This window comes from Rhinolophus hipposideros (genome assembly GCF_964194185.1).
Source record: "Rhinolophus hipposideros genome assembly, chromosome: 19".
In the NCBI taxonomy this organism is placed as follows: domain Eukaryota; kingdom Metazoa; phylum Chordata; class Mammalia; order Chiroptera; family Rhinolophidae; genus Rhinolophus; species Rhinolophus hipposideros.
In genome coordinates, this window is record NC_138065.1 from 41,650,903 (window position 1) to 41,676,153 (window position 25,251).

The 25,251-nt window shown below is 49.0% G+C and overlaps 1 protein-coding gene across 1 annotated transcript; it reads left to right on the forward strand.

Moving 5' to 3' along the window:
* Positions 1 to 363: 363 nt before the first annotated feature.
* On the forward strand, positions 364 to 24,498 carry NCF2 (neutrophil cytosolic factor 2). The gene is made up of 15 exons (XM_081026818.1): positions 364 to 747; positions 2,517 to 2,599; positions 9,105 to 9,213; positions 11,311 to 11,445; positions 12,345 to 12,452; positions 13,712 to 13,771; positions 15,151 to 15,194; positions 16,710 to 16,851; positions 17,052 to 17,120; positions 17,897 to 17,972; positions 19,681 to 19,706; positions 20,126 to 20,277; positions 20,423 to 20,534; positions 21,526 to 21,703; positions 24,029 to 24,498. Exons 1-15 carry the CDS (start codon positions 574 to 576, stop codon positions 24,139 to 24,141), a joined length of 1,581 nt encoding a protein of 526 aa, XP_080882944.1. The 5' UTR covers positions 364 to 573; the 3' UTR covers positions 24,142 to 24,498.
* Positions 24,499 to 25,251: the final 753 nt, after the last annotated feature.

A 25,251-nucleotide genomic window follows, 5' to 3' on the forward strand; every position in this document is an offset into this window, starting at 1 on the left:
GCTTAAGATAAAAACAAAAACAAAAACAAAAACAAATATTTCAAGACGGTCTATGAGGTTATAAGAAAGTGAGCATGAAATTCATGTAAGACTGGAAAGAACTATTCTCTCATCCAACGCCCTCATTTAACAAAGGTGTGGACATGGAGGCCCAGGGAGGTGCATTGACCTGCCAATGTAGCCCTGAGCCTGGGGAGAGCCCTGACCCGACGCTGCGGCAGAATGGGGGTGGAAGACAGACAGTACAAGCTGCGTGACAGAGCAGAAGCATTTTGGGGAACTGATCCATCACAGGCAATATCTGATGTACTTCCTCTCTCCTCCACACTCCGCCCCCACTTGCCTTGTCTCTCTCTTTCTTTTCTCTTGAAGTAGGGTCATGCATCAGTTGCCGAAAGGTGGGGACATTTCCTGCCGCCTTCGCAACACTGGGAAGTTGTCTTAAGGGAGGCTGGACCCCATTCTGAGCACCAACCCAAGACAGTAAAGGCCAGGAGCCGCCCTGCTGTGGAGAGCCCTGCACTTTCTCCCTGCTCCTGCCAGCGCTCACAGCCTCCTGGTTTGCACCTGACCATGTCCCTGGCTGAGGCCATCAGCCTCTGGAATGAAGGGGTGCTTGCAGCTGACAAGAAGAACTGGAAGGGAGCCCTGGACGCCTTCACCGCCGTCCAGGACCCCCACTCCAGGATTTGTTTCAACATTGGCTGTGTGCACACAATCCTGGAAAACATGCCGGAGGCAGAGAAGGTGAGTGGAGGTGCCTCTCCTTGGGGGGCCTCTTCATGCCCTTGTAATTAGTGGTTCCCACCCCTGGGGGCAGTTTAGAAACCTCTGGGGAGCTTTACAAGAACAAAGCTGCCCAGACCCCACCCCCCAAAGGTCCTGATTTAATTGGCCTTGGGAGGGGTCTGGGCAAACTCTCCGGAAGGTTCTAATGGCTGGCAGGGCTGAGAACCACAAGCTGTGAGTTACCTCTCCTTTCTTCTCCATCTATTCAATTCACATCATTCTGGAATCATTCTTAATCCCCTTCATGAAGACTCCTCTAGTTATGTTTTCCTCTCTAAACTCCTGCTGGCCATAGGATTTCCATCTCATGCTTCACAGCTGATGATAAAGCACCTCTTTGGCTTCTGAAGGCATTCGCGTGTGTGAGCTTTGTCTGCCCAGGAGATCGAGAGGAGGCACTTAAGAAAACGAGGCTTCACCTCAAATGACAATTCTGATCAATTACGTGAGGCTGGCAGGAGGAAATCATACCATGATTGATTTATGATATCTGCCGGGGCCCCGGTATGGGGTGTCTCTACATCTTTTTCAAATAATTTTTCTGTCTTGCATTCCTGAGTATGGAGTTGAGCATTCACACATCTCCTTTTGGATTGGTCATGGTGAGCTGGGAAGGGTATGGAGTTTGGAAGCAGATGTAGAATTAAATCCCTGCATTGGCTCTCTCTGGACCTTTGGTGGCTCCTCAGCAAGTCATGTAGACTTCTGGCTCTCAGTTTCTTGAGGGGGTTAAATATCTTGAGGATTAAGGGAGGTACCAACTGTTAACGTGCTGTCCACCACTCACCACGTGTAAACGTGAGTTCTTAGTTTTACCTTTTACTGCCAGTCTTTGTAAGGCTGAGTGGACAGATGACTGACTCCTCGGCCCACTTAAAGAGCCAGTTCTTCCCACAGCCATCCTCACTGTGGCCAGCAGTGAGCAAAGACCAGGGAGGAGAGAAGCTGCTACGAATACCTACTCAGACTGACGAGTCCATCCCAGGTCCAGAATGGGCAGACAGGAGCACACAAGTCCCGTCTCCCCCATGTCTGGCTGGAGGGAGGACAGTGGCCTCTTCTCAAAGGCCTGCCAGGGGCCTGAGACAATAGCATCCCAGATTCCAAGGGCTGCTGGAGACAGTGCACATTGTTGGGGAGAAGAGCGTGGCAAAGCCGGGCAGCCAGTCTGGGGAAGCTATGCCAGCAGGGGCTGTGAGCTCCCGCCTTCACGGGGCCCTTGGCTGGGCTGACTCCCTCCAGACCTTCTTCTCACTACTCTGGATGTCTCCTTGCATTCTTCTGCTTCTGGCCTTCTCGTTCTCTCCGTCTTTCTTTGGTTTCCGATTTGAGTCCTTATTCCTGGTATTTTATATGCATTCTTATTTGTTATTATTTTAATTGTGTAACATTTATAGAATAAACAAGGACAATACTGTATATAACATTTGAATTGTTATTTCCATATGTAATTACTTTTATTATTTTAATCCTGTTGGTCATCTTGAAAGGCAGACAGTAATATCCTCCATTTTACAGAGGAGAACAAAGTTTCAAGGAGATTATGATAGGTAACTTGCCTCACACCATGTCATCAGGAAGTGACAACACAGAGCATTCTGACCTGGGGTATCTGACTCCTAAGCTTCCTGCCACCCTCAAGACACTTCTTGCCTCACCGTCTGGCTGATCTCACACTTTCTCACGGCCTGGCTCCTTGGCCACAAACAGACCCTTTCTCCCGGCAGGCCTTCTCCAGAAGCATTAACCGAGACAAGCATTTGGCGGTGGCCTACTTCCAACGAGGGATGCTTTACTACCGGATGGAGAAGTAAGTGGTCCAGTGTCGCATGAGCTGGGCAAGTTCGCAGAGAAACCTGGAGGGGTCTCAGTGCTGCTGGCCCAGGTGTTTGATAAATATCCTCCTAGCCCTCTCTGAGCAGTAAGTTATGCCCATCAGCACATGAGGCAGAAGCCCTCCCCTGGAAGGGAAGACAGGCCTGCCACCTGGTCGTGAATCAGCGGTGTCATAGTTCACAATGAGCCTGGCAGCCACCACAGGCCCAGGATTTAGCCTATGTCCCACCCCCACCAGCATCCTTGAAAGGCCGTAGCCTGGACGGTGTCGGTTGTAAATTGTTGACAAGGGAACACCCCTGACGGCCCATCACTGTGGATGTTGAGCTGTCATACAATGAGGATTATCGTGAAACCACATCAAAACCTTCCTTCCTTCTGTGAGAATGTGTTTTCAAAATCCTGGTTTAATCCATTCAATGAAATATAATTCAGCCACCAAAATGAGAATAAGAACTATTAACATATGTATAAGAATACATTCATATGGATAAATAAATAGCACAGGTAGTAATAGAGAAAAAAGTTTGCAGTAGATGTTAAGTTTAAATCACAGGTTTCAAAACAGTATATATAGCACAATCCCATTTGTTTCACGAAATCGTCTGGAAGGCCATAGACCAAAACATTGTCAGCAGTTCTCTCCAGGTGGTGAAATCATAGGGGTTTCCATTTTCTTCTATCAGCCTACTTATATTTTTCGGTGTGCTTACAGTCAACACAAAATAATTAGTAAAAAGATAAATAAATAGAATATCAAAGTTAATCTCAATTTCACTCCTCTCCCCAAAAGACCCCAATAACAAACATACAAACATACAAAGGAAAAATATTCTAAGCATCAACTCAGAGTGTTCTACAAAACTTTTGTAGAAATTGTTCCATTAGTGTGTGTCATGCAGGGTGTCATGCAGGGTCTCAGCTCCTGCTCCCCATATAAGAACGCAGGACATGGTGAGGCCAAAAAGGAACACCCACGGAGCCATAGATAGGGGAGTCATACCACTATAGTCTTGCTGGTGGCTGTGTTGGACACACAGGAACCAGGAGCCACACTATCCACAACCTGCTGTCCACTTCTCTCTCTGCCAACCAACCCCACTTGCTAACTGCAATCCACGCTTGCTAGCTCAGCCACCATCTTCTTGCTGGCCCCCAATTTTCTGCTAGCATAGCCACGGTAGTTATATTAGTGGCCAATGGCTCACTGGTTACAGCTGACGGCCAACTAGCCACAGCTGATGGCCAGCCAATCACAGTTGATGGCCATTTACTACCCGAGTGAGCACCTTTCCATGGGAGGACGAGAGCCTGGAAACTGCACTCCTGGCTCTGTCCCCACAGTGTGCACAAGCTATAGGGAAGATTTCCACTCAGAACTTTTAGTGAAAATGATCAGAGCATGACATGGGCTGTGTGTGTGTGTGTGTGTGTGTGTGTGTGCATGCACGGATGCCAGCAAGTGAGGCAGGGTGCTGGTGGAGCAAAGGAGAGGCTGCAGAGGACATCCAGACATGGGAGTGGGGGCTGGGCTCTGATCCTGTGCCACCTTGAAAGGCTTTGATCCTAAGGTTTGGTCAGAATCACAGCCTGTAAAGCCGCTAGGCTCAGCTGTTGCTAGGGGCAACAAGAAGCTCAGAGGACTTCCAGGATGTAGATGCAGTCAATTAATTACCTGAGTAAGCAAAAGAAGTGAAAAAGAAAAACCACAGAGGCAACCTGGGGAGAGACGGCCTGGGATGGGATGGGGGGGGGGGGAAGATATGCAGGCGTCTACCTTCCAGTGGCATCAGGCCTCTGGCTAACCACCTATGTCTTCCTTCTTAACATCCTTCTTCTCATTCCCCCCTTCCTCCATCCCCTATGTTCTCCAGACGTACAGAATAAACAGGAAGCCTGAGTGCAAATCCTCCAGTTGACCTGTAATCTTAAAAGACAAGCTCCAAGGCCATGCTTTAATTAGCTCTAACAGCCTGTCCTGAGGAGAGACGCTGGCAAGAGAGAAGGCTCCCAGCAGAAATTTCTACATGAAAATGCCCACAAGTCCCTGAGTCTGAAAGGCTTGAAAGATCTAGGGATAAGATCTAGGATTCAATTAGTCCACGATTAGTTACAGAGTAGTTAAATCGGAGAGAAAAACCTACCAAATTTTTACCGACAACTACCTATGGAGAAAATCATATAAGTGAGGCGTTATTCTTTGCGTTTGAGTTGCCTTCTTTTCTCTTCTCCATCCATAGCCATTGGTGTCTACCCTTCAAGGTTCTGCTCTTGACCCTTTTCCCTGTGATCATTATAGTAGTGGTTGTGAAATGGTGAGACGTATGGCTTATCTTCCCAGAAATAAGGATATACATAATTTTATGTGCAATTTCATGGGGGTTCAGTGTCCTCTGAAAGCCCATATATGAACCCTTAGAGATCCCACCTGCTCCCATAGCCTGTCCTCCATCTGTAACCAGCTGATCCCTAAATCTCTACCTGGGATCCACCCAGAATCTCTTTCCCTATACCTTGTCAAGTTGACCTCTTAAATATGTCTCACATTCACCCATTCCTCCCCTCCCCTACCAGCACCTCCCTGGTTTAGACGCTCGTTTTTTTTCACCAGGACCATCACTTCTAAGTCAATGGCCCAGCCACCAGGCTTTTCTTCTCTACCCGCATTACAAAGTGATCTTCTTTAAAAACTCAGTGTGATGCTGCTTAAGAACTTCCAGTGGAGCCCATCAGTGGAGGACAAAGGCCACATTCTCTTGCCTGGGCCTGTGTGGCCCAGCCACTGCCCACCCACTCACTCATCTTTCTACCCATTTGCTCCACCCACATTCAACCACTAGAGAGGTGACCACTCCTTTGAGTGCCATTTTTATAACATCTGTCTCCTCTAGGACAGATATTTGTACACATATTTGTCTCCTCTACTGCTCTGTGAGTTTCTTGAGAGAAGAAATCTTTATTTATTCACTCCTGTATTTCAGTATCTAGGATAGTCGTTAATAAATGCTTATTGAATTAATTAAACTAAAGCAAAAAAATATATAGCCTCTGCTTTAAGGAACTTATTCATTGAAAGGTGGAAACCCATGAGGGCGTGAACTAATAACCATCATGCAGGCAGAATGGGGCAAGTGCTTTAAGAGATATTTTAAAGTGAGTGCCGTAGGGAACTAGAAAAATTACTTCTTAAGGAGTGGATTAGGAATGCCTGCAGGTTGCAGTGGGACTTGTTCCAGGGTAATAATGTTGTGGATATGGTTTTTGTCTCGGTTTCCCCCACTTTCATATGTCATTGTGTTGCTGTCCTGTCACTATAGAGTTCCACGGGACAAAGTTAAGAGAGCATTTCTAAGAAAGCAAGTGGTGTCTCAGGGTCACTGTCTCACCTCTCTGACCCCAGCCAGTTATCTCGAAGGGGAAGGAAGCTCTAAGCTATGTTTATGAATCTTACGGCTGTGACAGATAATAACAGAGAACCCTTTAGATGTTGCCGGCCCAAGGAGGCGACACAACAAAGCCATTTCCTGCTGTCTTTGCAACTGGGCAGGGCATGACTTCTTGCCCCTGTCACAGAGCTGTTTGGCATTTTGACTTCTTTCCGCTGCCAAAACTCTCCATTATCCTGGACTCTAGACTGCATGGGGCATGGGTAGAACAGAAACAATCAGGAACGTCAGCGGTTCCTAAGAAACCTTTACAAGGAGTACTACAAAAACGAAAATTATAAACCCTCTCAGGCTCAGAGCTTGTGAAAAGCCCCCCAAGGTTGCCACTGCCCTGGTGAGCCCCTTCCTGGGAGATGTGGGGGCTGCGGGTTCAGCTCAGCCAAGGCGCTCCACGGGGTGTCATTGTGGAACCCTGCCGGGTGCTGCCAGCACCTTGGTGTCCTAGGGGACTCTGTGTGTTCCAAATGGCACTGAAAAGAACTGAAGAAGGGCTGGAGGGAAGCGGGGGCTGCCACTGCTTGGCCCACCGGCACACAGGGCTGCATGCTATTTTGGGATTTCAGGCTAAGCTGATTCAGATGCTGGGCAGCAGGCAGCAGAGCTGTGTGTCCAAGTGCATACCCCTGGGGTGCACCCAAGGAAACAAGCAGGGGTGATGGGGGTGGCTGAGGAGAAGCCCACCGCCAGGGCGATGCTTTTAAAGGCATGTTTAGACACCGACATATAGCGGGGGTCCCTCACCCTGCTTTTTAACACAAAGAAAGAGCTTTGAATAATTTGTCAGTTCTTTCTCTCTCCGTCCCACTAGGCCCAGATCTTTAGATATCTTGATGGCCTGGAGAATTATGAGAAGGATTTTGCTGGGGGTCATTCAGTACCAGGTGACACCGGCAGTGTCACTTCACAGATAAAATTCATCTCCTTCACCAGCTTGCCAGGGAGGAAGGTACAACTGTAGGTTGAAGCTGACAGGACCTAACGTGTGCCCTCTGAGGACCTTCGGCTCACACACAGGCAGGGGACACAACGGCCCTGTGTGTGCCCATGGAACAGGACACCTGCATTTCCACCTGCCTCTCCCTTCTTGGATCAGTGAATTGGAGCCAGTCACCCAATCTTCCGGCTTAGAAAGAAGCAGCAGAGATGCCTGAAAGGATGTGTAACCATCTTGAAATACTTCTTAAAGAATGGCCTGCAGGCTTTAATAGGTTTTACAATCGTATTTGTTAACAACAAGGATATGTCAGAGAAAGCCATCCTCCTGTTTCAAACCCAGGCAGCCACTGCTGCCGTGTGACTTACTTCAAACCCAGTGGTGACAGATATCCAGCTTTTCCCCCAACCACCCTGGGGACTCCTTCCTTAGGATTCTTTCGGCCACTCCACCCTCCTGGTCAGCGCCAAGCTTCCCTGAGATCAGAGCACCAGCTTGGCAACCCTGGATTTTTGTCTCCTGATAAATAGAGAGGGTTAAGCATGTAACTAAATGATCGGGATATGAATTTAACTGCCAAAGTTTTAGAGCTTAATAATAATAATAATTAATAGTAATATAAATTATTACGTGTGCCAGGCATTGTCCTGCGCACCTGAATGCTTCACCTCGTTTAGTTCTCACAAAAACCCTGGGAGGCACACGCTATTGTTATTCTCTAATTCGGAACATGAGAAGAGAGACTCCGAGAAATTAAATAACTTGCCCTTTGTCACTAGATAGTGAGGGGCAGAGCCAGGACTCAAGTCCATATGGCTTTGACTCCAGAAATTAGATACGGGACCACATACTAGCCAGCTCCTTGTATTATATGCTCCTCGAATATAATATGCTCCTTGTACACAATACACTCTTTATATTATCGATGCAGAACCGGAGGCCAGGGAAACAATTTGCCAGGGTCTCCCAGTTAGTGGCAGAGCTGATGGATCTCGTCCCAGTGCCCTGGCCCCTGTCCTAGGACGCCTTCACTACCCCACACCACACCCAGGGGTCCTCACCAGCCTGAGCTCAAATTCCAGGCTTGCCTCCAAGACAGGCCACCCGTGGCAGCTCTGGGTCAGACAGTGGCCTGGAGGCCTGCGGTTCAGTGCCCGGGTAGGAGCCACAACCAGCAGTCACATTTGTTCCTGCCAGGCCAGGATGCTGAGGGATGGGGGTAGCTTGGTTTCTGCTGCTCCCCCCAACCCCTGCATTCCCCACCTCACCCCACTTCTGCACCCTGCAGCCCAGCAATAGCTCCCTCCCACCAGGGCTTCGGAGGAGGTCAAGGTCAAGCCAAGGAGCTGTCGGTGGTCCAGGTCCTGCTAACACCACTGTGGGCACTGTTGATGAGACCAGCCCCGTTCTCTGCTATGAATCCAATGACCACAGCCCTGATACACCTTAAACCAATCAGCACAAGGCCAACCCAAGAAAGCACAAGGCAGTGCCAGGAGCAGTGTTAGAAATGCGACCGGGTTTCTTACGTGGTGGTTTCTTTTTTGTTTTCCAAAGCATGTGGAGGAGGAGGGAGAGGACAGCAGAATAAGCAGGACACAAAACCAAGAGCTAAGCTGGACTCCAAAGAAGCGAAGGAGAAGGCTCCGGGCTGGAGGGGGTGTCAGCGGCTGTGCGAGGGCCCCTGGGAAGCCCGTCTCTGTGTCGAGCTCGCCTAGCCTTTTGCTGGCAGTGAGCAGAATTCAAAATGAGCTCTCAGAGTACAGGGACCCGCAGGGACTAGCTGGGCATGGAGCTCTTGGGAGAGAAGTCTCTTCTGTGCAGTGACACACAGGGTGTCAGAACGGTGGGCACATTGTCAACAGAGAAGGAAACAGCTGTGACTGCCTGAGACTAGGGGCCCTCGGGTGCAGGGGACACCTTATGCACCGAGTTCTGCAGAAACCTGGGGTTGGAGGAAAAACTGAAGCAGGTCAAAAGGATGGGAAAGGCTTCTTGTCCCAGGAAGTTGGAGGGATCAAGGGACACCATCACACATGTGATCCCGCAATTTTCCCTGCAGGCCCTAGACTGGGTTCTTTTCTCCCTCTGTCCTGCAGATACGACTCAGCTATAAAAGACCTTAAAGAGGCCTTGACTCAGCTTCGAGGGAACCAGCTGATAGATTACAAGATCCTGGGGCTACAATTCAAGCTGTTTGCCTGTGAGGTAAGGAGGAACGGCCCAGCCTGGACATGAAGGTATTGGCCTGTGAAAGTATCCCGAACAATTTGCATCATTCAGGTGGATGCGCTACGTGCCAGCATTCTATTAACATATCCCAAATCACGGACTCGTTATCCATGCAGGATCTGCCGTAACCTCGCTCAGTTCCCCAGTTACAGGTTACGCTCTTTGCTGTCAATGATCTGGCCTCATGTCCTTGGTTGATACCCAACGAAAGAGTGAGGATAATTTGGCACAAATCTGTCCCCTCTTGCTCAAAGAACAGCTAGCTCAAAGCACAAATTTGGGAGAGGTTTCCATAGGATAGCTTACTTTCTGTTTTACCAAAAGGGAAAAATTGTGACTGGCTTTGATTTCACAGCCAACCCTCCCCACTCCCTTCCTAAACCTCAAATACCCCAGTAGCTTTAAACACTAAAATCCCTCCAAATATCCTACATTTTTATTCAGAAGAATCGCTGAAACAAGTCCTCTTGCTTTAGTTTCTCAGGGAGGAGAAGCCAAGTGTTTCCAGGGTCACCCAGGCCTAATAATAAGAGTCTTCAGCTGCCCAGGCCCCTGGGGACGTGTGTCCCCATCCAGCCCTGCAGCAGGCTAGCAGCTTACTCCACTGCTCCCAGGCTAAGGAAAGGAGGCTCTGTAGTGGCAACTGGTTTGCGTTTGGCCAGCTTTTACAGCAGGGTTTCTCCACTGGGGCACTTTTGATATGTTCGACCAGATAATTCTTTGTTGTGTGGGCCTCTCCCACGCATTGTAGGATATTTAGCAGTATCCCTGGCCTCTACTCATTAAATGCCAGACGCACCCCACTCCCAGTGTGACCACCTTAAATATCTCTACACATGGCCAGTCACTGAGAACCGCTTACATAGATTAAAGGGTTGGTGGACCAGGTAATTCTAGAGAAAGGATTGTAAAACAGTGATATCAAACCAGAATGCCGTGGGAGGGATGGTCCCCTAGAAGTGCAGTTGAAATAACCCAGGGACAGGAAATACTGGTTGTACAGGCCTCTCTGCACGTGAAACTGGACTTTTCAGAGTCTGAGGCCGTTCTGCCACATGGGACCCTCCTGTCATTTCCCTACTTATAATGCCACTCCTCCCTCCCCACGGGGGTCTAACCCTGGCTCTGAGAAAACACACTATCCCTTTTGAAAGGAGGCTCAGGCTTCTCCAGTCACAGAGTCACCAAAAACCTGCTGTGGAAAAAAGGTCTGAAGAGGAGGTGGCTTAGAGCTGAATAAGGCCGTGAGTTCTCCTTTCTTCCTGCACACGTGGTGGCGGGTGGGCTGGGCCAGCCAAGCGTGGATGCAGAAGACAACAGCTCACCGAGGCTCAAAAACAGTCAAAGAAGGGAGTCGAGTTGTATTTTGTATTTTTTTTTTTTATCTTGCCGATGCATCCAAAAGACTGGATTCTATGTGTAAGTTGTGGAGCGTCATAACAAAACAAACACTCAAGAATCTACCACCCAACTCAAGGCCTGGGAAGTTATGGCTTTGGGTGAACGTGCTGCGCCCTCCTGCCCCAGGGGAAATGCTGCCCTGGTGCGTGCTGTCTCTTTCCAGCTCCACCGGACTTTTGCCCACGGAGTTTCCTCATGCCCGTGTGACTGTATCACGGTCTTGTTACTCCCGTGTTCCGGGCAGGACGATGCCCCTGGAACCCTCTCTCTCCCCACCCCGCAGCTGTCCTGTCTTTCAGCCTCGGCTCAGTGGCAAGAGCTGGTCTGGGAGGTGACACACATGTAGTTTACTCCCAACTCTTCAGTGGGGTCTTGAGCGTGTCACTCTTCTTGATACTTAAAGCAACACAATAGTGCTTGTCCCCTCCCAACTATTCTTTGGTAGTTGAAAGAATCACACGATGTTAACACAAGATGTTTACTTAACACGGTCCTTATGCTGGATATAACTAGGTAGCAAGATGAATTGTATTATATTTTAGATATTCCCAGGAGAGCTGGGAAAGGGACAGAGGTCACCAGGCAGCATTCCAGGAGCATCATACAAGCTCCTCCCTGGTACCTAGATTTGGAGCAGCCTCTCTTTTTATGGTGTGGCCTCTGCTGTTCTAGGTGTTATATAACATTGCTTTCATGTACGCCAAGAAGGAGGAATGGAAAAAGGCTGAAGAACATTTAGCATTGGCTACGAGCATGAAGTCTGAGCCGAGACACTCCAAAATTGACAAAGCCTTGGAATGTGTTTGGGTAAGCCTGAGGGTAAAGCGGGGTGGTGAGAGGATGTCACTGGATTTTTATTTGTTGCAGTGGCCAGGCGGGTTGAGAAACCATACACGTGGTGCTTTGGCTTACTCTGAACTCGGGGTAACAGTGATGTGGGTGAGAGTTCCATGCTGGGTCTTGAATCTAGAAGCACTGAGGAGCGGACGCCTGGAGCACGGGGACAGCAGAACCCTGCCTCAGGCCAGCCCCGAGTGGGGCTCCGTGGCAGCACACGGGGAGCAGGAGGCTGGAGGCTGGAGCGGGCACCCGAGGGCAGCAGCTGTGCCCACCTGCTTCCTGTGGCGTCCTCGCAGCCTGACACAGTGCCAGGCACCCGACGGTGCTCAACAAAAATGCACTGATTATATGAATGAACGGTGAAAATATCCATAGTGTGAGCACATTGGAGATGAAGCTAGTTTTCAATCAGGTTTTCAAAGCAGCAGGAAGAAGGAGGCACAAGTCAGTCTTCGTGGACCTGTCCACGTCAGTGGACACCAAGTCCAAGAGAGCCTGGTTTGGGTCTTGTTGTCGGCCTCGTTTGGGTCCTGGGCCACCCCTGCGGTCGTGCTGCCTCCTACGCTGAGAGTGACAGCCCCACCTGAGCTACACAGAGCAGGAGAGGAGCAGCTCCCCCGGGAAAAGAGGGTGCTGAGCAAACAACACCAACAGATGTTCACACAGCCTCTCGGTGTAAGGTGATATTGAAACCAGCTGTTCCTTCCTTGGACACCCTGAAATAAGTCCCGTCCTTACCCGTTTAGAAAAAGTGCTCGTGTGAGGTTTTTGCAATGGATCCTTGCATCCATTCAGTGAGGGAGGCAGGACAAGCCTCCTGACCTCCAGTGTACAGGTAAGGAAATATTGTGGTCTCTGTGTTACAGAAACAGAAGCTGTATGAGCCAGTGGTGATCCCAGTGGGCAGGCTGTTTCGACCAAATGAGAGGCAAGTGGCTCAACTGGTCAAGAAGGACTACCTAGGCAAGGCGATGGTAGGTGGGCTCGCAGCTTCCCGAAAGCCTCCTGTGGCGTGGGCCAGGCAGACCACGTGGGGAGGGGGACCTCTTGGGAAAAGCACACCCCCGCACCCCACGGTGCTGCCCTGGGAGGGCAGCGAGACTGTTGACAGTCTGGTCTTGATGAAAGATGGGCAAACGCTTCTAGTTTGTTTTCTCCAGGCTGCTCTCATTCCTCCCTTCCAGCCTGACCTTGGGCGAGGGGGGCAGGGTTACTCGCAGGACGCTGAGTGTTGGGGATTGAGCCACTGGAATGAAAGCACAGCGACGAGGTGCTCATCCAATGTGGACAGAACATGTTAGGGAAACACACCCGCATGGCGTCCTTTTGGCTTCATGCTCCTTGTGGTCCCACTTCCACAGCCCTGTCATTAGCCTCCTTCTTAAATTGGACTCCTTCTGAATCCAGGGCTGAAATGCTTTCAGGAATGATCCAAAAAGCGTCAACAGTCCCCTCCCCAAACAGTTCAAGTCCCCTTAAGTTTGATACATTTGTAGGTGAAAGTTGTCCACTAATGAAACCGCTGGCTCTGGCACCGTAGAGAGCCTGGATTAGTGGAAACACCCACTGTCCCTCAACAGATGAACAGATAAACAAAACATGATATAGCCACACAGTGGGAAAAACAGGAATGAAGTACCAACACAATTTATAGCACAGAAAACCCTTGAAACCACTGTGCTGTGTGAAGGAAGCCAGACACAAAAGCCACGTTACCTGATTCCATTTGTCTGAACTGTCTGGAACAGGTAAATGCACAGACATAGAAAGTGAATTGGTGATTGCCAGGTGCTGGGAGGAGAGGGGATGTGAACTCACTGCTTAATAAGGGGTGTGGCATTTCCCTGGGGGCTGGTGACAGTGTTTTAGAACTAGAGGTGATGGCTGCACAGCATTGTGACTGCACTAAATGTCACTGCACTGTCCACTTTAAAATGGTTAACATGACACTGTATGAATTTTGCCGCAGTAGAAAAACTTTTGCAAAAAAGAGAAAAAGAGAGAGAGTGGGCCTGCTGGGTTAGTGTGGGTGGCCCGGTACCAGCTTCTTCAGTTGCTGGAACAGAGAACCCAGAGGGTCAGCAAGCCAGTCCTCAGCCACTGCTCACCTCTGGAACCAGGCAGCAGGGAGGAGGGAGCCAGTGTGTGGAAAAGGATGGGGTCTTGGGGGAAAGCACGGAAGGATGGGAGCTGGTGCTGGCAGAGCCCTCACACCCTCCTGCCTCCATTGCAGGTGGTGGCGTCTGTGGTGGACCAAGACAGTTTCGCTGGCTTTGCCCCTCTGCAGCCGCAGGTGAGGTGGTACCTCCTTCTCCATGTATCTGTCTCCAGAACTCTCTGTGCAACATCCAGCTGGGGAGAATGTTTCTGCTGAGCTGCCTCATTTTAAGTGACCTATTACTGCTGCCGAGAGAGCCTGCCTGTCGGTCCTGGTCAAAGGTTCCCGGATTGGTAGAGGAATAAGGCAGTAGTAGGCTTAACCACAAGTCCTCAGAAACCAACCTTCCAGCTTCCCCCAAAAGGCCAGTCTTTGCTTCTCTCAAGTTCTAAGAAAACTGTTGGTCATCTCTCCTGAGGCCTCACCCCTTCTCTCAGAAAATTGAAACGCAAGCTATTAAAGCCTTTTTAACAATGCGTCTTTTCAGATACAGGGGCTAGGAAGCAACTCCTGTGGGGGTCCGGGGCCTAAGGCCATGAGCTCTCCTGGCTGCACCCATCTGCCTGTGTGCAGAGGATTCCCTCGGCAATGCAGGCAGGGTGCCCCAGTGGCTCAGCGACACGGTTCCAGGTGGCCTGGATGACAGGGGTCTAGAAATGCGAAGACAGAGCTTCTTTGCGAAAGGCAGAGGGTGAGACAGGCTGAGGAGAATTCAGGCTGTGTTGCAAGAGAACCACGATGGGCAGGAGCGTTGGTCAGCACTAGCAGGGGGACAGGGGGTGTCTGAGCATGGTGCCTACGGGCCAGGCTGCACACCCCTGGTCACTCCCGGGAACAGCGCTGGCATTCGGACCAGGGTCACAATAATGACAGAATGACTGCTGGCCCAGAACGTGACCGATGCTGGGGCTCTGGAGAGCGGGATGAACAAAGGAGGACGGAGCGAGGTTCCAGATTCTTTGGGCTTTCTCATGGAAGATCTTGCGGAAGTCCCTTGGGCTTCAGAGCAGCCGGAGGGGGCAGAAGCCCAGAGAACTAGGCTCCATGGTATTCAGGATAGAACAAGGAACACGCATGGAAAGGACAGTCTTGTCTGGTGCATGGGTCTTGAGTTGATTTTAAATATCCAGTGTCATGTGATACAGTCAACATTAATTATAGAACAGAGCTGTTGGAAAGCATCCTAGGAGTAGAGACAGAGCTCCAGGTCAAAAGCACGCTTATGGCGCCATGTTGCTCTGTGGCAGCTAACCTTCTCCAGGAAAAGGTCTGACTGAAGACCATTGCTGTACCGGTGAAACATATGAAGCGAGCTGGTGGGAGGTGTTATTTTCCAGCGTCCAGTCCGGGTCTGTGGTCCCCTCTCCCTAGACAGTGTTCTGATGCAGCCAGAAATGCATTCTTCGATTTTTCTGGCCTGGAAGAAAGCTCGAATTACCACTAACAGTCTGTTCTCTCTCCCCCTCCTTTTTTTATTGCCCTGCCTTCCTTCATTTCTCTTGAATGGCCAATAGGCAGCTGAGCCTCCACCCAGACCCAAAACGCCAGAGATCTTCAGGTAAGTTACATGCAGAACCATATGCAGAATATCTGAGCTCCAAGCCTGAACTGATGGCAATAGATGGGGGTGAAAAAGATGAAGCTACGGTCTACATCTTGTGGAATTTAGCCTCGTTTGTTGGCTCCTCCTGTTTCAAGGTTAGAGTGAAGCGATATGGTGAGGATGGGAATCTCGTCGACGGTGGGATTGACCGTGGGGCCCTGGCTAGAGCTACATGGCGTCTCTGCGTCCCCATGTCAATGTACACATAGAGTGAGGCATTGTTGCTGAACACAGCCCTCCGCCCCCATGGGGGCCGGAACACTGGCCTAGGCCTAAAGAGCGATTCCGCTCCACTACGGCCGCCCCTTGGGCTCCCCTTACTCTCTGGAGTCAGGCGAGCAGAGTGGGAAACTAAAATGGTCTGTCCTTTCCTTTGTGTTTGTTTTTCACTCCCTATGGGCACATATTTTCTAAAGAAGCAAGAGGAAGGACTCGAGAAAAAGAAGTCGTTCTTCTGTAAGATGAGGAGCAAACAATGACATAACCTACAGCTTCCTTAAGAATTGTCTCTAAATAAGGAAGCAGGCTTTTATTGGGCAGCTCCCCCACCCGATAAAGGAAGGTTTTTAAAAAGTGAAAAAGTACCAAAGCAACTATAAAAACGAGAGGACTGGATTAGCTGATTTTTACACTCTGTCTGCTGGAGCCTGTATCCCCCTATGCAAACAGACACGATGTTTGGAAACAGAAAGTAAGGGCTGAGGGGAAAGTAACAGAGTGGGAAGTGGGAGGGAGCCAACAAGCCCCAGGTGAATGGAGGAGTGTGAATCTCCAACACATCAGGCCTCCTTGAAGCCAGCCTGTCGGGCACACATTCCAAAGTGTCACACATGGGACGCCCCAGAGCTTTGAAGAGCAAGGCCGGTCTTGAGACAATGGGAAAGGGGAAATGACATTGCATAACTCGGAGCAGGCAGCCTCAGCACCTCATCACACATCCCCTCCCCCTCCCACACAGCTCAGCCTCCCGGCACAAATCCCCTTCCCTCCGTGTGCCTACCTGACCCAGCGCTGGCTCTCCATGCTTTCTCTTCCCTCCTCCCCAACTCATCTTCCTCACCAGCTGGCGCTCACCCGCCTTCCCACCTGAGCCGTTCCCAGCCACACTCACTTGATTCACTCCAGCCTGGAAGCTGGAGCTGACCCAGCATGTCCGGGAACCGTCCTTCTCAAAAGGGAGGGGAGGGCAAGCATCACAAGGCCTCACCATCTCCTGTTGTCTTCTTCCGTTCATTCTTGCCCCCCTGTGTATTCGGTTGTGCAGCACGTTCATGTGCAGTTTCCGACCTTGTCCTATGAGGAGACTGGGCAGGCCTGCCCCGCTCTGGGTCACATGGGCAGTTAGATGTGGAGTCAGAGGGTGTCCGGAGCGCATCTCCCGGCTCCAAGTCCATTGTGCTTGGCTCCCAGCGCTGTGGGGGGATGCGCTCCAGGCCAGACCGTGAGGCGGACCCGTGTCTACCCCTGCAGGGCTCTGGAAGGGGAGGCCCACCGCGTGCTGTTCGGGTTTGTGCCTGAGACACCGGAGGAGCTCCAGGTCATGCCCGGGAATATCGTCTTCGTGTTGAAGAAGGGCAATGACAACTGGGCGACGGTCATGTTCAATGGGCAGGTATTCAGGGGGCCCGGGCGTGGCTTTTTGGGCATAGGATCCTGGCAGCAAATGGCAGAGCTTTCTGAGGAGCTGTATCTGCTACCTTCTCCTGTCTGTAACCTCCTCCCTTCCCCCATGTCTCTGGGCTGGTCTGCGCTGTGGGTACGGATGAGTGCCATCTTTATTGCCCCGTTCTGATTCCGTGATGTCACCTGCAGAAGGGGCTTGTGCCCTGCAACTACCTTGAACCAGTCGAGCTGCGTATCCATCCTCAGCAGCAGCCCCAGGTAATGGATTGCCAAGGCCTCCCATCCCCCAACTCCCCAAGCACTGGCAGACCTCTCCACGGAGGGGAGAAGAGCAGTGTGGAAAAGGTGCTGTCACGATCCCTGAGCCTGCTTTGAATTGGCACCAGCCGCCCAGAGCTGAACCTGGGGATGAGGGAAAACAAACCCACATGTGCTGAATGGATGCGTCTGCTGGGCCCCTTGGGCCCAGCCACCTCTGAGATTCTTCCTGGTCAGCGGTGACCTGAGACCCAAAGCCTGTAGTATATGAAGGTTAGGTCTTCCCAGAAGAATAGTCACCTGGAAGAATAGTCAATGTGTCGGCTGGTAAAATGCCATTAAGAAAAAAAAAGGTCTGCTGTAGAGCAATGAATGAGTTAGGCCTTGCCTGTCATTGCTTCTGGAGCTGCCACCCCCACCTCCATCTCCCTTCGAAAGCCTCCCCTCTCTCGCCCGTGCCACCAGTTATCCTCCGCGGGTGTGGCCCTCTCTGGTCAGGTCATTACATTCAGGTGACGTGAAGCGTTTTAACCACACACAGAGGTAGAAGCTAGCATTCTTGTTTCCACTGGGGTTTGCTTTCGCCAGACCAACCTTGCCTCCCCTTTTAGGCCACTCTTACCTTAGTCTCCCCTGAATGTCTCCACGACTCCAACTTTTGGATCATTTGCGTCCTTTCCATGAGGGTCTGCAGGTCTCCCCCAGCCCCACTCCTCCTCCTACCTAAGAACTTTGTCTGAATGAAGGTTCTCCCCATCTCTTCCTGTTACCTCCAGGAGGAAACCTCCCCCGAGTCTGATATCCCATCTCCTCCGAGTTCCAGTGCTCCTGGAAGACCCCCGTTGTCACCAGGTTAGTGTCCCTGGAGTGACATCCTAGGCCTGAGTGCAGGCGCACTCCAGGCTGCTTCCTCACGGACAGTTGCTCTCCCAGCCTTCCAGGAAATTCTGGTTTCTCTTCTCTGCTTGCCACTCTGCTGATGACTGCAGCCCTAGAGACCCCTCTTCTGCACCACACACCCACCCACACACCCCAAACACAAGAGGCAGATGCCCCACTGTCCCCACCTGCTCCAGAACACTCATGGGGCTCGGGTAAATGTAGCTGCTTTGGGTGGGGGGCAGTGAGTGTCCCATCTCATGCAGTCACCGCACCCCTCAGTCATTAACACTGAAACCCTGTCCCAGGAGGAAGGGTGGAAGTAACGGCACAGGTTTACCTCAGAGGGGGACGGAGTGGCTCTTTTCAAAGGTCTGAGGAGTTCTATCTGGAAAAGAAACTGCTCTGCAGAGCCCCGAGGGACAAAGAACCAAGAGGCAGATGCGAAAGGGAGACCCTCCCCGTGTGTGGAGAGGGCTGCCCTGGGAAGTAGTGCACTTTTTGTCACTGATGCAGTTTAAGCAGATTCTGAATAAGTGTGTGGTGAGAGGCACTGACCAGCGGTTTGTCCAGATTCTAGATCAATGATTGTGAAGCCCACCCGATCATTAGAATCGCGTGGGAGGCTCCCCACACCCATTAGTATTTTAGAAAATGTCAAACCCACAGAAAAGCTGATAGTATGAAAAAACACGAGAATACCTTTCACCTATTTTCATCAATTGTTAACGTTTTGTACCATGTACTTAACGTTACTTTTGTACCATGTACTTAACTCCCCTGTCTCCCCGTAACTTTTTTTCAAGTGGTTGAGCCTCTTGAATAAGACTCATGACACGTCCCTCCCTATTTCAGCATGTATCTCCTCAGAAGGACGTTTTTCTGTATAACTCGAATACAACTGTTACATCTTGGACACTTGACACTAAGATAACGTTATAGGGTGTCTATTTCCTATTCAAATTTCTCCAAATTTCCCCAGATATCCTTGACCGGTTGTATTTCTGTCTAGGGGCCCATCAAGGATCACATGTTAACCTAGGAAGATCTTAAGAATACAGATTCCGAGGCCTTGATTCTGATTTTTTAGGGCTGGAATTGGGCTTAGGAATCATTATTTCTAGAAAAAAACCTCCCAAGTGATTCAAATGATCAAGGGGGGTTTGAGATTAGTGGTCTTTTTAAAATCATGAACCCCTTATAGTAAATATCTTTATGCATACTTCTCTCATATAAATTATGTCATATTCGTATATTATGCACATTAGAAAACATACACAAAAATAAAAGACGTGGTAAAAATAAACTGTTCTAACATTTCTTCTTATGGCACCTGGCTCATCTCACAGTTTTTCTTTGCTTTGGAGCCCACTGATTTAACTATTTAACTGACCTTGGGGATCTCTGTTGACCCCATGGGTTGGTGAGGATGTGACAGTCCTTTGATAATTACCCATGTGCTCCTTGGAAGCAGAGACTGGGTTCCTTTGTGTGTTCATGGCTTTGCTCTTCACATTTCCCTGGTGTGACGTTTTCCCCAGGTTTATTAAGGGTAATAATCACCCCGAGATTAAAGGGTATGAAGTTGGGTGCCCTGTGCTAAGAGGTTTCATTCTATGTACGTCAGAGGCTGGCCAAGAGTGTTCATTCATCTTTTTCACTCCTTACCTTCTCCATTTAGGTCAGAAAGAAAAAGAAGAAGCCAAGGTAACATTTTTCCCTTGTACTATTTCAAGTGGTAGGGAGTGGAAGAGCTTGGGTTGTCCACCGTGGGTTTGTCTACCTGGATTATAGAAACAGTCCCAAAGAAAAGGCAGACCGATTGCCACCATACACAGTCCATGGGCTAGGGACCCCCTCAACAATCTCCAACCCCATGCACACAGTTCCTACAGGCCCATAGCTGGTGGGCCAGATCTTGCTTGGTAGGAATTCCTGTCCAAGCAAGAGCTGGGTCAGAGGACTTCCGAAGGCCCTTCACGTTACTTAGAAACCAGTTACTTGTTGGTGTCCCCCGAGCTACATGCTGTACTCCCTGTGCTGCCAGTAAAGCTGTGGTGAACCGGAATGTTGCTAAGAGGAAGTCTCAGACACTCGTGAGTTCCCTTCGCTTCCTCTCCCCTCAGGAAGTAAAGCTCCGAGTCCCCGTGCTCTACACACTCAAGGTGCATTACAAGTATACGGTGCTCATGGAGATTCAGCCCGGACTCCCCTTCAGCCAGGTCCAGGACCTGGTGTCCAGGAAACTGGAGCTCCTGCCAGAGCACACAAAGCTGAGGTGAGGTCGGAGAGGTATGCAGGTAGCGGTGCCTACAGCTGGGGACATGGCGCCGGCCAGAGGACAGAAAGGGCAGTGGGGGGGTCGGGGGGGCGGTTTTGCACTGATGTTCTCTGACTTGAGTCATTACTCATTGTTTCCCCAGCTATCGGCCGCAGGACAACAATGAGCTGGTGCCCCTTTCAGAAAACAGCATGAAGGCTGCCTGGGGCCAAGTGAAAAACTACTGCCTGACTCTGTGGTGTGAGAACACGGTGGTAAGTGCAGTGGGCCCAAGGGCAGCTCAGGTGGTGTTTCTCTTGGGCCACTTCCTCAACAAAAATTCAACCTTTATCAAGCACTCATTTTATCCTCCTAGCCTCAATTTCAGTGAGGAACCTGAGGTTCAGAGGTTACACTGGTGGTGAACAGTGGAGCTGAGTGGGACACACACCTACGTAGGTCTTGGGCCTCCCTGGGGCCATTTCCACCTTGTTGTGCGGCCTTTCCCTGAAGACGCTCTTCCAAGGTTGGAGCAAACAGCACTAGGAAACGAGAACTTTTAACACTCACTCTGGCATTTAGCCGCGCAGGATTTCTAATGTTGACTTCTTAGATCCTATGATGCACATCTCTAAAAACTGCCTCCTTCTTCAGTCTTCGTGGGTCGAAAATGACCATAATGGAGATTACAATGTGCAGTTATATATATACAAGAAAAGTCAAGTCTTTTTCGTGGCCTTAGAAAGCTAGTATGGCTCTGTGCAGTGTTCTCAAACTTTAACAACTATCAGAATTACCTAGAGGACTTGTTAAACAGATTGCTGGGACCCACCCATAGGGTTTCTGATTTAGTAGGTTTGGGATAGAGCTGAAAATGTGCATTTCTAACAAGGTCCTAGTGTTATGGGTGCTGGGGAAAGGGTGTTGGACTCGAGTTGAGACCCAGGTTTGACTTCGCATTCTGTCACTTACTTGTGACTCAACCTGTTTCTCTATCTGAAATGTAAAGTAATGCCTAGTCTACCTTTTTCAGGATTACTCTGTTTCAGTAAGATTTTAAGACTAGATGGTCCTGCAGACCTTTTGTTTCATGTATCCAGTCCATCAGGTCTATGCTAGGCACTGATCACAAAAATTTACAAAAGATGAAACCTTTCTGATTTTACATTCCAGGTGCTACGCTGACATTCCACCGACTGATTCCCTGAGTGATGAGGTTCACTGGCCAGGAAGTGAGGGACACTAACAGGCCTTTTATTATTTCAGGGTGACCAAGGCTTTCCAGATGAACCCAAGGAAAGTGAACACTCTGATGCTAAAAACCAGAAACCGGAACTTCAGCTTAAGGCAGGGAGCAAAGTGGTAGCACTCTTCAGTTACGAGGCCACCCAACCAGAAGACCTGGAGTTTCTGGAAGGAGACGTCATCCAGGTTATATCCATGTGTAAGTGTTACTCTTGGATTATGGAAACTAATTCACGTGAGCAGAAATAAATTCAAGGGCAGAGGGAAGAAAAGATCACTAACCTACAAGCCAACTTTAGCCCGTGGTTTTCATGTCCTTCCTAACTTTCAGCTGGAGGGAGCAGAACTGAATGCTCAGCGTTCCCATCTGTTGCTGTAGCAGGCAAGGAAGCAAAGTCGCTGACTTAGGTGACATTTCAGTACATTCACATTTAAAGATGGCAACGTTTTAGAAGGCATGGATTCTCATTCCCAGAATTCACGAATTGGAAGGTGGCTGGAATCATTTTGCCTTTGCACCAAGCCAAGTGATACCTGCAAACCATAGTTCTTTGGATATATGACCTTCTCAAAGATGAGGGTAGAAGGGGTCAATTTTGTCGTAAAAGCTCAGCTATTCAGAATTGCTGTCTCTCTGGTGACTTTCTTAATTCAGGTAGGAATCAAACACACTGAAAATTGAGTGTGGAGAGTTCTAACTTAGTGCTTCTTAAACTACAGCACGCCTAAGAATCCTTTAAAGAGTTTGTTAAATACAATTTCTTGGCCCAGTTCCCAGAGATGTTGATTCAGGTTTGGGATGGGAACCATAAAGGTGTATCTCTAACAAGCTTCCTGGAGATTCTGGTCTACTATCCTGAGAAGTGCTGTTCTAACTCAAGGTTTGAGTCTTATTTCTCTACCTGGAATCAAACAAGAGTCCCAACAACAGCTTTGTTCACCTGACTGACGCGCTGTGCATTAGCAATGCAAGGGACTAAAAATCTAATGCTATTACCAATTCTCACAGAAAATCCAACAGATCAAAAAATGAGAGCAAAGGACTTCTAAGTTATGGGGTAGAGAACGAGTATACGGGTATGTGATAAGTAACGCAAAATATGAGTAATGAAGTATAGAATCAAGGTGCACTGCCAGTGCACAGCTTCCGACAAGGGAGAATGGAAACTCAACGGTAAGAATTGGGTCTAGTAACTCCGTGCGTCATTTTCTTAGTGTCACTATCAACCAACCAGCTAAATTGTCCAGAGCTTTCGGTGGTGGTGGTGGGAAGGGGGGTGGGAGCTGGGGTTGAGATAAAAACAAGGGAACACACAGGAAAACTTCTGGGTAGATATGGAGATAAGATGGTATACTCCTTATTATATGTAATGTCCACGTGTAAGTTGGTTATACTCTGCAAGTACCCATGTACTTTAAATCTTTATCGTTAACACTTAAATAGAAAACAGAATGCAGCATAAATGTTGGGTGGGGCTGGGGGTGAGTTCAATTGTACTCAACAGCTGAGATGGTTTCCTCGCCAAGTTCCTCAAACTTGAATCACCCCGGGATCTTGTTAAAATGGATTCTGACTCGGGTTTGGGGAAGGGCCTAATGTTTTGCATTTCTAAACTGCTCCCAGAATCCAGGACAAGCAAATGCTTCCAGTCCATGATTCTTGTTATTAATGTAAGTAGGAAAGCTCAAGACAGTGGTTTGTAATCAGAATTACCTTGGGAGAACTTTAATGCCCAGCCCTACGCGACACCCACTAAGTGTCTGGGGACAGGATCCAAGTAGCAGGTGTCGTGTCTCACCTAGATGTGCTACACGCACAGATGACTGCTGACTTGGGGTTGTGGGGTCTGGCGGATGAGCTCTGGAGTACGTCATACCCAAGCTGTCTGATGTTTATCAGCAGAGTGAACCCAAATGAGCTATTAATCTCTCTGGGTCTCTTTTTCCTTAGTAAAATGGAGGTAATATCTACAAGAGAATTATTATGAAGCAAGTGTATGTATACCTATCTTAGTACAGTACCTGTACTTGGTTTACTAATGGCTCAAAACAGTTGCTATTAAAATACTTGTATCACAAACATGGACTGAACCCATCACCAGTTCCAATTCTCAATTCTTTGATCTTCCACTAGTGGACAATCGTAAGCAATGTATTTAACCAATGGCATGTCCCTTTCTTGTAATCAGAACAAACATTCCCAGCAAAGCTCAGATAAAACTCTCGTTAAGAAAAATTCATATATAGTCATTGTTCAATTTCTTGCATCTTATTTCTTTAAAAAAAATCTAATTCGTTCTTCTGCATTCTATTCCTCCATCATCATGTCTAAGACAGACATGGACAATAAGATGGCTAAGTCCTCTGTTCACTCTTCCTTCAAATCACTTTCCAAACACTGACTTTTCTCTGTTAGCACAACAGGGGGTGGAGTGCTGACACAAGATCTGGGTGGAATGTCTAGATAAGGTAATTTTCCTACACAGGTTTTAGAAATCAATGTATACTTTTCCAACTTTATCAGTGAATGAAGAATGGCTGGAAGGGGAGTGCAAAGGGAACATTGGCATTTTCCCCAAGGCGTTTGTAGAAGAACGTGCCACTACAGACCTGGAAAGCACTGTCAGAGGAGTCTAGGATGTCTCACCACAGACGAAGTTGAAGAAGAGACTATGTCATTTGTAAGTTTTAGAATGCCTCTGCAGTGCACTGGACTGCGATCATTACGGTTTTGAAGTGGTGACTCATCCATTTTCCCTGTTGAAATGCAACCTATAAGACAATGAGAGAATTTGGGACTATAATTACCTTGGGGGTGGGTGGGATGGGGGAAGTGGTAGGAAGTGTCTAGAAGGGCATGAGGGGTCCAGGGTGCTGATCATGTTTCTTGCTCTGAGTGCTGGCTACCCAGATGTGTTCACTTTGTGAGAAATTCACTGAGTTGTACGGTTATTGTTGGTACACTTGTCTGTGTGACAAAAATAAAAAACGTAGAAAAACAAGCCAGAGTGCAGGCCTCAGTGTGAACAACTCTGCGGCTGTAACACTGTCAGACTCCGGGGGCCTGAGGAAGCCTGCACGTCATTCCAAAGGCACACACGCACCCAAAAGGAACGTTTCTTGTTAAGTCTCGTTGCTTAAACGGGACCCAGGCCGAGTTAAGTTCCCGTGGAATACAACTTCCAATTCCATAGAGAATTAAAATCCTACTAGAATTCCACCCCTTCGTGCCTTCTCAGACAGGAACACTTGTTAAAAGTTCAATACTGAGTGTCTGCCACTAACACAAGTGATGAAAAGAAGTTGTGTTCAGGAAACCAGCTGGTTTGCAGAATCCTATTAGTTAACATCTTATAAAACACATAACGCTAGTACCCATGATAGAATGCTATGGTTTTATTTTGGTTATCACCTAACCAAATGGCCTGTTTTTCAGGGTTACTGTGGGAGACAGATTCCTTAGGGCTTGGCCTCAGTTCCCCTCCTCCCTCCCTTCTTGTAGAGTATGTGCGGCTTTGTTAATTTTCTGGGGTAGGTGCTTTTTGTTAATTTTCTTGTGTAGGTCCTTGTGAAAAGCAGAGTTAGGAAATGAGGTGTAGACTGAATCAACACCGAGGCAAAGGATAGCTGGGCAGTGTGAACGTGCAGACTGGAGCGCGATGGCATTGGTTTCCGATGGCCACTGTTGAAGATACAACTCCAAACATGCAACCCCAAAGGCTAAGAATACTTACTGTTGCTCAGACT